At 39.0% G+C, this 14,430-nt stretch overlaps 1 protein-coding gene across 3 annotated transcripts in view; it reads left to right on the forward strand.

The window, feature by feature from the left end:
• PRTG (protogenin) overlaps positions 1-14,430 on the forward strand; it is an 80,308-nt gene that overhangs the window by 52,897 nt on the left and 12,981 nt on the right. For all 3 annotated transcript variants that reach the window (XM_083849971.1, XM_083849972.1, XM_083849973.1), the window contains 2 exons: positions 13,728-13,823; positions 14,242-14,428. In XM_083849971.1, the coding sequence (XP_083706097.1) occupies positions 13,728-13,823; positions 14,242-14,428 (283 nt within the window). The remainder of the gene's footprint in view (positions 1-13,727; positions 13,824-14,241; positions 14,429-14,430) is intronic.

A 14,430-nucleotide genomic window follows, 5' to 3' on the forward strand; every position in this document is an offset into this window, starting at 1 on the left:
CTGCACTTCAGATCCCAGAGCTTTCTAGTAAGGCGATGGAATTGGAAATGTTGAGGAGCAGCAGGGCCAATCGTAGGAGGATGTGTACGGGGGAAGAGAGGCAGATAGGTGAGTGTTATGCTGCTTTGCCTTGTGTCTGTTTGCCCATCAGTTCCCACCTTATCCTTCCCATGTTTAAGATGCAGGAAGAAGTGTGCTTGCACCCTGTTGCCTGGCTCTGTATCTGTGCGTCTGTATTTGCATGTTTATGTACAAGATGTTAGGGGAAAAATGGGATATCTCTTGGCTTCCTGACCTGGCTCCGTGTCTTAGTCTAGCCCAGCACTTGTTCATCAAAAATATACATCCTACTGTGTCAGTCTTTTTGTATTACTTTTCATTTTCGTAGTACTTGCTAATGTTGGCCTAACCTAGGCTTTGTCTTCCTTCGTGTCTTCTAGTCTTCGCCTTGCTGCTCATGTCCTGCCTTTATCTAACTGCTTTCTCCCATTGGCCCTAGCACCTTAGTAGCAACAACCACATGCCTTGGAAAACCCATAGCTGTAGCATTCCCCCTCAGTTATTTGTGCTGAAACACAAGGAAGAGAAGGGCTGTTTTGGTGGAGTTGGAGCAGGTACTGATGCTTTAAACTGAACGTTGCACAATGTTCATCAAATCAGTGCCAGAACTGATCTGTACATTTCCAGATTTCTGGCTTTGCATTCAGTCTATTGTATAACAGCTCCCCCTTGAGGGAAATGTCTTTTGCTAATAAATTCATGAAATGGCTGTTCTATCCATGGGAGTTTTGTGTGGACAGGTTTGGGGTTCACATTTTCTCCGAACTGCGTAAGATGAAGGAGATTCCCGGTGACCACGCTGCATCCCACCTAGCTGGCCACAGCTGGCAGTACCAAGGGGGGTTCTGCCTGTTCTGCCTCCTGGGAAGTCACTTCATTCTCTGAGCTCATCAGAACGCAGTTTGGAGCCTGACAAAGTAGCAAAAACTCTTTCGGAAGAAAATACCCCGTGTTCCTCGTGTACCTGTCTGTGCTGCTGCCCTCTGCTTGTGCTAACATTTGTGTGGTTGCACAAGGATGGGGGGAAGTTGCCCCGCGTGAAAACTCAGCAAGGGGAGGTTGTGACAGGAGTGAGTGCCCGAAGGGTGAGGGGAAGCAGGCTGGCTCCTTTCAGCAGCAGCGTTGGCTAATGTTGCTTTAAAATGCTCATCAAACTGCAGGCTCAATTTAGCCTTTATAAAACTGAATTAATGATGGGAAAACCTTTTAATTGTACAAAGGAGGATAGCTAGCTAAGAGTTAAGTAGCTTTGTGTTTATTTTACTGAAGTAATCAATCAGCCAGACTGCTTTCTATTTTCCAAGTATTGTATAAACTTCATATGCAGAGGAATTACATCAAGATCGTTTCGTTCTCCCTTTTTCAATCAAGATAGTAATAAAGATTGGATTTAAATTTTGAACGGGTTAAGAAAGATAACAAAAATAACCCTGTTTATGAGCAGTCTCCCAGTCTTTCATTTACTACCTTTCAGCTTGTTAATGCAGTGTTTGACATGTATTTAATACTTGTTCCTCACAAAACTAATTAAAAAATATAGCAGGTATGGTGAAAGATTTAAATTACAGCTGGTCTCTGGTCAAACATTTTGACAATTACTTTGCTTCCAACGAGAAGTGATTTTGTTTGGAAAAAAATCAAGAAAGAAAAACATTTTTAAGGCCAAATTCCTGTATATATAATTATGGAAAATACTTAAAACGTATAAAAGCATCCTTGGAAAAAGGGACACCGTCTGTGGAAATTCTGTTCCGTGTTCTGCGAGGATGCAATTTACTTTTCCATGTTGTTATTGCTATTCTGAGCATCCTTTAAAGTACAGTAATATTTACCTATAGTAAGTAGTATTTACATTCAAACATTTTATAATCCATTTCCAAGTGGGAAAAATACATGTACTTTTTTTTTTTTCCTTCACAAAACATCACAAAGTATAAAGAAATAGTAGGGCTATGTTTTCAGCCAGAAGAGCAAAAAAAAATTTCAGAAGTTTCAGGAAGCCTGACATTTTTCACGCTACTCTTCTTGTTCAGACATTTCTTTGCACAGACAGCAAACAACATTTTGTAGGAGGGTATTAGTACTCAGAACACAGTTCAGAAAATTACTCTTTACTAAAGCATTTGAGCTTTTGAGAATATTAAGGTGAAATTCACAATGTGCATGAGCATCTTGACCCTTTCTTTCTACACCACCTGCAAGGTGTAGAAAGAAAGACTGGTCCAGAGGTTTGGTCTTAATTAAGTAGTCTTCAAATAAACCGCTAACATCTATTTACCTAAAAGCACAACTTGCACAACTGCTGCCACTAATATAGACTTAGTAATCCTGCTGGTGAATTATTTTAGAAGTACAGAGTTCTGGCCTGGGAAGACATGAAAACAAGATGAGGAATTGTACCAAATTTATGCTCACTGAAATCATTCGGGAAGCAATAGAAGTGTGTAGTGTATCGGGCTTCATTGCCTGGAGATGAGCTGTCACTTACTGTATTCTTTTAATAAACTTTTCTGTGCAAATACCCACCACAAAACTGCTGATGAATAGCTCATGCCATTGTGCCAATGAATATAACAGCAGTGCCTGTTAGAGCCAAGGACATCGTAGGGTCTTGGATACTTTTCTGATCATTACAAATGGAAATTTTCTTTAGGGCATGTTTTAGAAGTCCAGGATGTCACTGTATGAAAATGTGAAAGCTAAAAATAACCCTGCTGTGCCAAACCACTAGGGAGGTTGTTCAGCATAATCTAAATGTAATTAAAATGAATACCCTTGTTAAATGTCAAAGGCGTGCAACCAGTGAGACAAAAAAATGAGGCAGCTAAGAAGATAGTGGGGGGAAAGTAACAGACACGTTCATACGTGGAGAGAGATACCGCAATGCATCTCGTGGCTGAGGAAACAGAGACCTGTGTCCTCATTACTTAAGGTGAAATTACCTGCTGAGCTAAGGCACATAAGGAGAACTCTTTACAAGTGTTATTAGCTGTCTTCCTTGCTTCCTGGTTTTGTTAACATGTGCTATGGGAAAATGCAATGAATAGTTTGCATTAAAAGTAGTGCATGAAGGCGGCCTGATGCCAGCCTTTTTTTTTCTTTAGCCATTCTTAATACATCTGGATATAACTTCAGCAAAGTAAATAAGAGAGCTGCCATATTAGAACCAATGAATGTGTATCAGACTGTTAGTCTAGGACAAATGCATCCGTTTAGAAAATTTGCTCTAAAACTTGTTAGTCTTCAAGGTTAACTTGCCCCTCCACTCTGTATTTAGCAAATGTTCAGTTCTCACACAACTGTGCATGCCACAGAGCCTGTGTACAAGAAGTGTAGATAAGCTCTCCTCTGTCTTCATACTGCATTGCTGTATTGGTGTGTGACAAATTCAAGGGAGTGCTCTGAGAGCGGGAGCATGCGTGGCCCTCAAAGCCTGCAAAAACACAACTTCCCACTGAAGTCTGGACTCCAATTATATATATGTACAGCTGGTAGGGGCTATGTAGCTAATATTTGCCATAATAAAAATATAGTGGTTTCACTTTTACATACTTTATGCTTAACCATCGCTTGTTTCCTTTTAGGACTGACTTGCTTTCCATATAGCAATTTGCAGATGTTTTAGTGTAGTTCCTTGTTGCCCTTGCAAGGAAGAGCTCCAGGCTGATGGTTATTTGCCCTACCTGAAAATTCTGCGTGTTGCAGTCATGCTTGCCACAGCACAACTCCTAAAGCTTGAGATCTGAGATGAGTCACCAGACCACAGATGTTTTCACAATGAAACTGTGCACCTTCTAGAAAGTCGCTGTGGTGCAAGTAATGATAGATAGTGTTTTCATTTTGCTGCTCAGAAGGGTCAAAATGGCATGGGGAGTCCATGACAGATCAGTAGAAAATGTTGGTTCTGTAAGAAAATTTATTTCATAGCTTCAGGGGAAAGTGTGGGTGCTGTGAACAGATTTCCTTTGTCATTGTATAAAAATGTGTCGTTTGTAAGGTGATGCTGGATGTCAGGCAGTCGGTGCGTATGTGTTATAGTGCTTGGTATCTAAACAGTTGTTAAGCCAAACTTGCCCGACTGCTCACTGCACTGTGCTTAGATGCGTTTTCAGGAAGCATTCCTCTCAGTGCGAAGGTCAGACACGTTGTCCATGCTTCCTTTCCTTCTGCAACACAGAAAGGCCGGTCTTCACGGGGGAGATCATCTTTTCAGTCTCCTTCTTATGGCAAAGAACTATTTGTAGCGCACCCCTTTCTTGAGGGTGGTTGTAGCAGCATTATAATTATTATTAAATCAGACTCTCTAACGTCTGTCTCCAATTAACTGTTCTGTCTCTCATGTACAGGTCTTACATACAGCTGTATGTAAGGGTACCTGTTGTATGGGGTAGCACATCCTATTTGCAGCAGTGTGTGAAATCTCGGTGGACATATCTGGGTTAGTAACTGGGCATATTGGATGGTCTGCTGGCTCTTTCGGACACTCCTTCCCTCCCCCTCTCCCTCCCTTTCTTCTTCCAGCGATGGCCTCTCTACATAATTCCATTAAAGTGATTGTGCTCCGAGGGGTGGACTGAGGGGCAGTGCTCTCATCTTTCAAAGCAGGACCAATGAGCTATGTGCTTTCCACTGGGCAGTAACAAAAGAAAAGGTCTCTTAGAAGAAAAGACGAGCACAAAAGATCAAAATTAGGTGTTTGTCCAGGCCTCTGGTATTGCTTTCAAGTTAGCTTTTGAGGGCTCACTTTGAAAATGGTGAGCCAGGCTAGTTAACATAAGGATGTCTGCTAGTTTTAGAGTGTGTTGTTAGAATAATATTGGAAGAAAGCGTTTTGCTTGTGTAATTTAACAGTTCCCTAAAGCACGAGAGAAGCCCAGAGACTGATCAAAACTGGTGCAGGCACAGCAGTAATGTGACACGGCCCATACAAAAATGGAGCCAATTTGAAGTCCTTAAGATTTGCTTAATTTCTTTTAAAAAGATTAGAGGCATTTAAATCATTCTGTCGCTTCTGTGTTCTCTAAAAGGCCCAAATGCTGGATGTTGGGAATTCATCCTCTAGCCCTCCCCTCACGCTTCTTTGTATAAAGCTGCCATTGCTGATTGTGGGCAGTAGGAGAGGTGATGTTTTTACTGCAAGGGGGTGTGAGGTGTTATTTGTCCTGGGGCCCTCGAAGGGGATAGCGCAGAGCTACAAAAGGGATACAGACCCTTTTCACATTTAGACAAATAAGCGAGATCCATCCAAAGCCATGGAAAGCCAGACTATTTAGCTGAATCAATTCATATATGTCATATGTTCTGGTTTCTACCAAAATAAACCTTCACAATGTTGTAAAAAGAACAAATCGCTTAGTTTCCTCTTCAGTTATTTGGTTTGCAAAGGAAAACATGAGTATCACAGACAGGCTTTGTTCTAACTGTTTAAAGTTACCTTTAAGTTGAAGAACAAGCCATATAGGTGTAAAATGTTGGCAATTTGTAACTTCTCAGAAACTACTTCAATCTGATATTAAAAAGTTGTTATTTAAAATATGTGATCAAACTAAATTGCAACTCCTTTAAAGAAAAAAGTCATTAAATATCATTATCTGAAACTTGTAAGGATGCTTGGAAATTACATATCCAGAGCCTGGACAAGATTTTAAAAGCCATAATGTAAAAGGATTGCTAAATTTGTTTATTTGCTTAATCATATGTACCTGAGCAATGTAAAAGGGCATTCTTTGAAGGGAAAAAAAAATTAAATCCAGTCCTGAAAATCTGAGAGGGAATACCTGTTTTTTTGAGGGGAAAAGACCTGAATTTGTGTCATCTTTCTACTTCCCAGCTTTATGTTACTGTTTGGCTTGATGTGCTTTTCTCTGGCCCTTTTGTCTAGTATATTTGAAATGTATTTGCTTATTTTCTTAATAAGTTTCTGCTGTATTTACATTACTTTGCTTCAAAAGTACATTTTTAAGGATAGTATTTCTCAGTGCTCTTCCTTTCCCACCCTTCCCCCTTAATAATTCCCCTGGACCTCTGTTGCTTGGAGCAGACTTTGGCTAGCCCCAGATTCGATGTCAAAGGCCATGACCTGATGTCAGAGCAGCCCATGCTGCTGGCCTCTTCTTTGAATAATTATCTGGAGTTTATTGTGTTGAAGGGATGGGCTTGGGGGCAGCGCAGTCACCCTGGAAAGCCAGACCAATGAGCTATCCAGCCGGACCACTACCCAACAATGGACCTGTGGGTTACACAAAAAATCCAGCAGCACAAAGGAGTAAATTAAAAATGGACATTTGGCCACAGAAGTTTTGTCCTTAGGACAACCATTTTGTCAGCCTTCTTGGTACAGTACTGTTTTGATAATTGAAATTGAAAGGAAAAAGGTAGTATTTAAAATCTGTACGTATGCTGGACTAAAAGAAATACTTTATTTATCCCCTTCCCCACCTGTCAGAACCACCAGCTTGAATGTGACTGAAAAAGTAGTTTCTATCCACTGTGCTCAACTCAGGACATGAAGACACTCAACTCTTTTTTCCTAGAAATTCTGTGCAGTCCTAATACTTTTAGAAACAAGAACAAAGCCCCAAATACTTTTATTTCTGTCAATATTTTGCTTTTAAAGTGCTGAGAGTGGGGATGTTCAAAACAAGTATGAAAGTATGCTCAGTATCCAGACTTAACGAGTCAACAGTAAAGGGTAGTAAAATGTCCATTTTCTTTGGGCTTCCTTATCTTTTCCACTCCCCAGAAAGGACTTAAAAAGTCTGAAATCCAGGTTGAGGATTGCTGTCTCTTCTTATCAGGACAAATGAAAGGCTGCTAGAGGTGGACTCACTGTTCTGGAGGGTTGAAAAGAGGGTGGAGGTGGGGGGGGGGGTTCTTTCATGATCTGACCTCGGATTCTTTCTTAATTTTATCTAGCCCTGACCTGTTGGCTCTGCTCTGGCTCCTTTCAAGGCCTTTGGAGCTTCACAAACATGCAGCAGCTGAAGGAAACAATGACAGGGCTTTTAGGGGTTGCAATATTACACTCTCTTGTAACCTTGACTAAGTAGCCTGCAAACAGATGCTTTCTATGAAGCGTTTACCAGAAAGCCAAAATTTTGGCTGTGTTTGTACACACCAGACACGTTTTGGGTAACTGTTCATTCAGCTGAAGCTTATATGGAATCCAAATTTATAGTTCTAAATCAAGGGTGTTACAGAGCTGTATTTGCCGATACAATATGGTGATGGAACCTGCTGTTACATGTTTTATGGCTATCTTTAATGCCGTAGATTTACTTGGAATGGAAGAATTGTGCGAAGACAAATTATCAAAATCTCAGTGGGATAAACATTGTTTGGTCTTCTGCAGAAAACTGATTTGAAGATAGTGGTAAAATGTAATCAGGACATATGCACTTCTTTTTTTATTATTTTTTTGAGGAGGGAGGATGGAATTATATATGGATTAAGATTTTTGATTGGTATCCTTCTTCAAGATGAGAGAGTTTTAATTATGTAACAGAACGTGTCAAGAATGGATTTTTTTGTTCCATCTTAAATATGGAAGTGACTTTGTTCTTAGTAACTTTTACTAAAAGAAATTCAATCTGTGCAATCTTGATAATTTAAGAATGAGATAGTTGCATTTAAAAAGTACTTCACCAGCTGCTAAGCAATTAGAAGCACATTTTTTTTCTTTTAGATGTTTAATTGCTAATACAGGCATTTCATCTTTGATGCCTCTAGTTTTTCCAGCTGCATTCATTGGAAGTGCATGAGGACACCATCTGGCAGTAATGAGGTATAACTCTACCAGATGGAACCAAAACACATTGGTGGGAGAGAGATGTTCCTTCCTCTCTGCATGTCACCTTTGTCATTAGGGAAATGTCTTCCAAACAGAGAACCTTTTTTTCCCCTTCCTTCAGATAATGATAGCCACTATAGCAGTCATCCCAGAAAACCTAGATTTTCAGTGTATATATTTCAGAGGCCAGTAAGGGTCATCAGGAGCATCATTTATTCTGTTGTGGAACAATCCCAGCTTGTTTTATGTTTGTGTGTGTGTATTTGTCTCAGTTCTTTAGTTCTTCTAAAATATTAAGTTTGAGACACTGACTTAATGGAATTCCGTGGAATTAATACACCCACATACACTAAAACTAGTTCTGGCACAGGAAGGTATAATTTCTGTTACTTGTAGTTGCTTTGCCTGCCACTGTCTATTTACTAGACCATTTATATTTTTCCAGGCTTTGGAAACTGGTCTCTGTACATTTAAAACCTGCCTAACTAAGAAATGTATATAACTGGAACTTATTACAATTTTAAGTTTTGGAAATAAACTGAGAAAAAACGCATATGAGTACTTCTGAATGCTGCTTCTCCGTACAATAAAAGAAATGGGAGAATTACACAGAAGCAAGGCTGATGGCAGTAGTAACTGAGCTGATGCAATAAAATATAGCAGTTCCAAAGAACATCCGTTCTCTACATCTGTAGAGCATCTACAGCTGTAGAGCAATAGAACTGGTAAGAAATTGTCAGTTCTTCATGATGTTTTTGCAGTTTCTGTCAGTATCTTGTGTCCAGATAAATAAGCGGATCTGATTCTCCCTCCATCCTGAGAAATGAAATGATTTGTCATAAAAACAGGATTGGGACATCTGAGTTCGCTATAGCTTTTCTTGCTGAATCTGTTTATACAGCACTAACCTCAGTCACTGCTCTGAGCTTTCTATCTGCCAAGAAGCTAAACATAATCTCTAAAATTACACCTTAATGATGCACTAAGACAATAAAATAGAGAAGTGTTCTCATTTGAACTCTTACCAAGCTTCAGCCACTGAAATGTTAAATGTGTTTTCCAAGTTAGAATCTATGTTTTAAATGATAGTTCAATGTATTTTTAGCTCATACTTACAGTATTTAGCTTTGCCATAGTCCTACTGTGAAAAGTTTCTAAACCTATGGACTTGTAAAAGAAGGAGAAGGCTCCCCCAAGCGTCTTTCTGCTAAAAGACATATTGGGGTTGAACCTGCAGGGCTCACTGCAGATTTTTATGGGAGAGTGAATTACAGCATATGGGATGCTAGAGAAGTATCGCTAGGGAGCTGTGACCTACCTACAAAAACTGTCATAAGAAAATGAGGCTGATCCTACTTTTCTTTTTTTTTTTAAAGGCAAAACAGTGGTGTTTGGAACAGTATCCATTCCGATCATTTTAAATTAACCATTATATTAATCATTATAAGGCATACTTAGCTTCTTCCAATGTGTATTTTATAGGAATATTATTACTAGAGGTGATATTTATGACCCTGATTGATGTGTTTTAAATTCATGTGTTTTACTATTCATGTGTTTTAAATATTGCCAGGCTTTGGTTATATAAAATGGTTGTAAGAGGCAGATCCATTGTGCTGTGTGAAGCTGTGCCAGCTTATCACATCCAGTCTCTAATGTCTTCTAAAAGACAGTCTATATACTCCAGAGGCACTCCTGTAATAAAATCTATGTATTAGCTCTGTCATGTTTATATTGACATCAGTGCTGGCCTCTTGCTTTGTATGAACAGTGTAGTTTTGTGTCTTTTCCACCAGCTGATTTAAGTAATGACAATAAAAATGCCTGTAAAAAGGCTGTGGGTGCTGTGACACTTACTTAATTTTATAACAGTCTAACGTAGCCAGCAGCATTAAAACAAAATGGAACAAACGAGTGAGCAAAAACCAAACAAGCAAACAACACATTCAACAGGAACAAAATAACTTTAACAAAATGAATCTGGTTGTTATATAGGCTAGAACATTGCTCATGTTCACCCCTTGTCTGGGAACGAACCTTCAACCACTACACAAATGCTGACAATTGCAATCGCAGGAGAATTAAATGAAATGATTCAGTGTTACCAGGCTGTTCATAAAGATTTTGAAAATGCAGAGGTGAAATCTTGATGTGAGCTGCTGTTTGTTTGTTTATTTGACTTAAACTGTTTTTTTTTAGTGTTTGAGTGAATCACCATGCCCATCTTGTTTCTGAATAGCAGCGATTGTCTGTGGAAAGATGTCTGTTACTTCTGGGTCTTTTATGGGCGTGAATGATGGCCTCAGTGCTCACTTCCTTGATTTCTGAGCCTCTCAGCCTCCTGTTGCTGTATAATGTGCATGGATGGCGTACACTAAATTTGAGACTGTCAGCCCCTAGGTGGCCATGCCATCCACAATCTTTTATCAGTGATTTATGTGTAAACTATTCAGGACACCTATGCAGGCTGAAGATGAGAAAGCTCCTGAAGTTCGTTTTCTAAGGATATGTCTGGCTTTGAATGTTTGATCCAGTTGATGAATTGCTAGATGAAAGTGTTTACGCCACATTTGTGTTGGGATTGCCATTTAGGAGTAAATCATACCATAAGCCTGTGGACAAAACCAACAGTTGTTCATAATGCACAGAAGAGAGGTGACTATAGACAAAAAATATTTTCCAATATTTTCCAAGCAAGTTTTATATCATTTTTTTTTTAGCTGCTTCATACACTGTCCTCTTAAAATTCTTTTGTATTCTCCTTTTTGGATTTCTGTAGTATTTAGGCTTTTCTAGGCTAGTACATAATGCAGCCCTGCTCAGTAACTGTTTCAGTTACAGATACCAGCAGATTCTGTTTCAGCCATAGAAGCAGTAAGGTATGACAGCTCAAAAATTGTGACACCCCTTTTGGATTAAACCAGTCTTGCTGCCAACTGAACAGTGATGTCCTGTGTATGAAGTGGAAATAACCTTGATTTTTAGACGGTAGAGACTAGTTGAAAGGCTTTATTTTTAAACAGATTCTTCTATGTGAAGATAGTTTTTTGAAACTTCCTGCAAGAATTTTTGAAACTTCTTACAAGAGTAAGATGAATGGTATTCAGTGTTGTGCAGAATTAAGTAAAACACATTGGATCAAAAAAAGTGTTTGTCTTAGACATGTGAATTCTTTTTTTTTTTTCTGTGGGAGTTAGATTTGCCTCTTTCTTCCACATCACATTCTTTTTCTCCCCAATCAAACATTAATGAGGAATTCAAGTTTAAAAAAAAAAAAAAGGCAATGAGGATAAACAGACCTCACAGGCTCCTCATTCAGCTCAGCAGGGCACTAGACCTTAGCTATTCTTTATTTCACGGTGAAGGTGATCAGTTCTGGGTGACCACTTTCAAAGGGCATGGAGTTTTTGAAGGTGCTCAGCAGGGTGATAAATTGTCGTGTTTGTCATCATGTGTCTTGCGGAAATGCAGCAGGGGCCTCTTCTGCAGGAACTTGTAAAGAAAAAGATGCAGACTGTGACACTGGGCTGGTTGGATGCCACCTGTTTGTGTGGAATCATGTCAAAGGTCTGCTAAATAGTACTTGAATTCAAGTTTACTCTAAGAATGGATGAGAAAATCAAGTATAACAATCTCCAAAACATAATCCTAAAAAGATCTTGAAGATGTTTTGATGGCCTCAGTTTTTAATGTTGCTTTTGTTTTCAAAGATTTCAGTTATGTGCTAAATACCTGTATTCCTACCACAGGTTAAGTAGGAAGTCTGGGGAGGTAGATACTTCTGATTTTCTGAGACACGCATTGTAATTCACGTCAGAAAGTTACCATAACTCGATTTGGACATGTGAAAGTCACTTGGTACTTCTGAAGCGTAGTAATCTTTTTGGTTGGGCTCAGTGTTTTGAAATGCCCCTTCCCTTCAGATGAGTTTTTTTTTTTTACAGACTTCTAAGAGATTGTAATGATTTATATATATAATATCTTGCTATCCTTCTGAATTTTCCATGTTAAAGTTCCGTATTTCCACTTACGTTGTGCTTAACGTTATTCTTGGTGTTTTTGTCCATCTCCTTTTATCTGATTGCAGTTTTGTTGACTAGTAACAACTGACTTCATCTGTTGTTAAAGTGACGTAAAGTGAAAAAATGTTTAAAAACTCATTTTCCAACATTTGGCTATTTATATTGTTTTCCTGTGACACTGAGGAAAACAGGAATGGGCTTTTCTTGCCTATTCTAACATTAATGCTAAATTGCTAAATATGTCAAAGAAATAACTGAAAGCCAACTTTAAGAGTTCATTTTGCTCTACACCTATATTTAGATTTCGGTAAAATAATCTTAAAAATAAACCTAGATGTAAACTGTATCTAGTGGTATTGAATTAAGGCTGATGTTAGTAACTAAATCACAAAAAGATTGTCTATTTCAAAATAAGCATGAAAACATTTTACAAAATGCATTTTTATGAAGCAACTGTGCCTTATATATGGAAGAACAAAATCCAGCTTTGTTAAGTTTGTATTGCTTATGCAGAGACTGCAGAGGGCGCTAACGATCTGACATAAGCCCAAGTCGTTTGTGGTTAGGAAATGGGTTCCTGTTTATTTCAGGAGAAAGGCCATGTCAAATCTTGGCTGAAATGAGAAAGAGGAGAGCTTATTTTGAAAAGAGATAACATTATGGTATTTAGTGCAAGGAAAAAAATAATCAAGTATAACACAGTCATATGACATTGGCCTAGACCTTCTTAAAACATTAATTAAGTATATAATTAATTAAGTAGTAGATTCATTAGCTGTCACAGTGGAAGAGGAAAATAATGTGTACATCAGTGCTGCTATAAAGTTTAGCTGCGCCCATAAGAGCTCATATGTGTGACCACTTTGCAAATCACCCATCGTATGGATGGATTTGTTACAAATATCAAGAGAGCAGGCTGCAGAGAAGCTAGCTTTGGCAGTGCAGCCATCCTGGTGGTTTGTACTCCATGCCATCTTCATTTATGAAAAGCTTAAGGCCCCTCTTTTTTACTCGTTTCCCTGTAGTATTTTTTTCACTTGGACCAAGGCCAGTGTATCACTAACAAAACTGAGGGAAGCAGCAAACTGCAATATGAGAACCCACAGGCATGGCCAGAGTAGCAGCAAACTGTAATATGAGGACCCAAAGATATGGCCAGAGAAAGGGAAGGAGGGAGACCCTTCAAGCTAGGAGCAGTGACCCTCTAAGAATGCCAGAATCAGCTTTCAGGAAAACATATGGAAGCGGTAGTTTTAAGTCAAAGGTGTTATTAACCATGACTGTTGTTTCACAGTATTATATATCCTCTAGGAAGCTTGAACCAAAACATTTCCCATTTCTTTGCTGGATCCTGTCTTTGTGCATTTGCCTTACTTGCCCTGCTTCATTCCAGCCTGTTTATCTAGAAAAAAATGTTGATTTCTGTGGACCTCATGCTGTTTGTTTCAACAGATCTCTATTACAGACTAAAAGCACTTTTACTTATGCAGAATGAAACTATTAAAAAAATGTAGCTCTGTAGCTATGAATGTGTGAGTTTGTTTCAAAGAGAAATGTGATATTTATCCTATTCCCACTGATATCTGTTCCAAAAAAAGTTATTTCAGGCTACTGGAAGCAAGACTGGGAGATGTAACTGATTCCAGCGCAGCCTAGGCAAAGATTCACAGAAGTTCATAGGACTGGAGGAGAAAAGGCAGTCTTCCAAACATTTAACCCATTTATCGGTCTGCTGACAGTAGCAGACAAGTTTTGAATTTAATTTGCAGAACATTCAGGTTATCTCGCTGCCTGTAGAAGTCTGAAAATCCTTATTTTTTGTCTTGATTCTAATTATTCCTTTTCTCTTTGTGCAGATCCTAGAAGAAAGTACCACGTAAGGCTGCTGGCATATAACAATATGGAAGAAGGTTACCAGGCAGACCAAACAGTCAGCACTCCAGGATGTGTCTGTAAGTGTTGTAGATGCATTAAGAGTTTAGTTTCAAGATTCCAGCAGCTCTTTTTAATCTATAAGTAACCACTTAATTCAATGTAAAATAGAGAACCAGAAAGGTTATATATGTGTGACAAATACTGTTCTAGTCAGAGACAGTCTCTCGTTTTAATAAGTTGCAGCTGAGGAAACAAGTTAGCTACCAAACGCATTTTCCTTCCCTGTTGGATTGTCTGTGTCATCTAACCAGTGACGTATCATATATCTTATCAGTTCAATGTCTTGAACCAGATTCCTGGGTCTGAATGCCAGGTAATACTGAGTGGGAGCAGATTTGAATCTAAACCGATGGGTTCAGACCTGTCTCTTAACCTTACCAGTATCTGTATATGCTTCATTAAATAATTTATGCTGCTGTTTTTTCTTTTTTAAAGCTGTCCGTGATCGCATGGTGCCACCACCCCCGCCCCCTCACCATCTCTATGCCAAAGCTAACACTTCATCTTCTATCTACCTTCACTGGGGAAAGCCTGCCTTCACATCTGCACAGGTCATTAATTACACAATCCGTTGCAACCCAGTGGGACTGCAGAATGCATCTCTGGTTCTTTACCTTCAAACGT

This window comes from Anser anser (genome assembly GCF_964211835.1).
Source record: "Anser anser genome assembly, chromosome: 10".
Taxonomy (NCBI): domain Eukaryota; kingdom Metazoa; phylum Chordata; class Aves; order Anseriformes; family Anatidae; genus Anser; species Anser anser.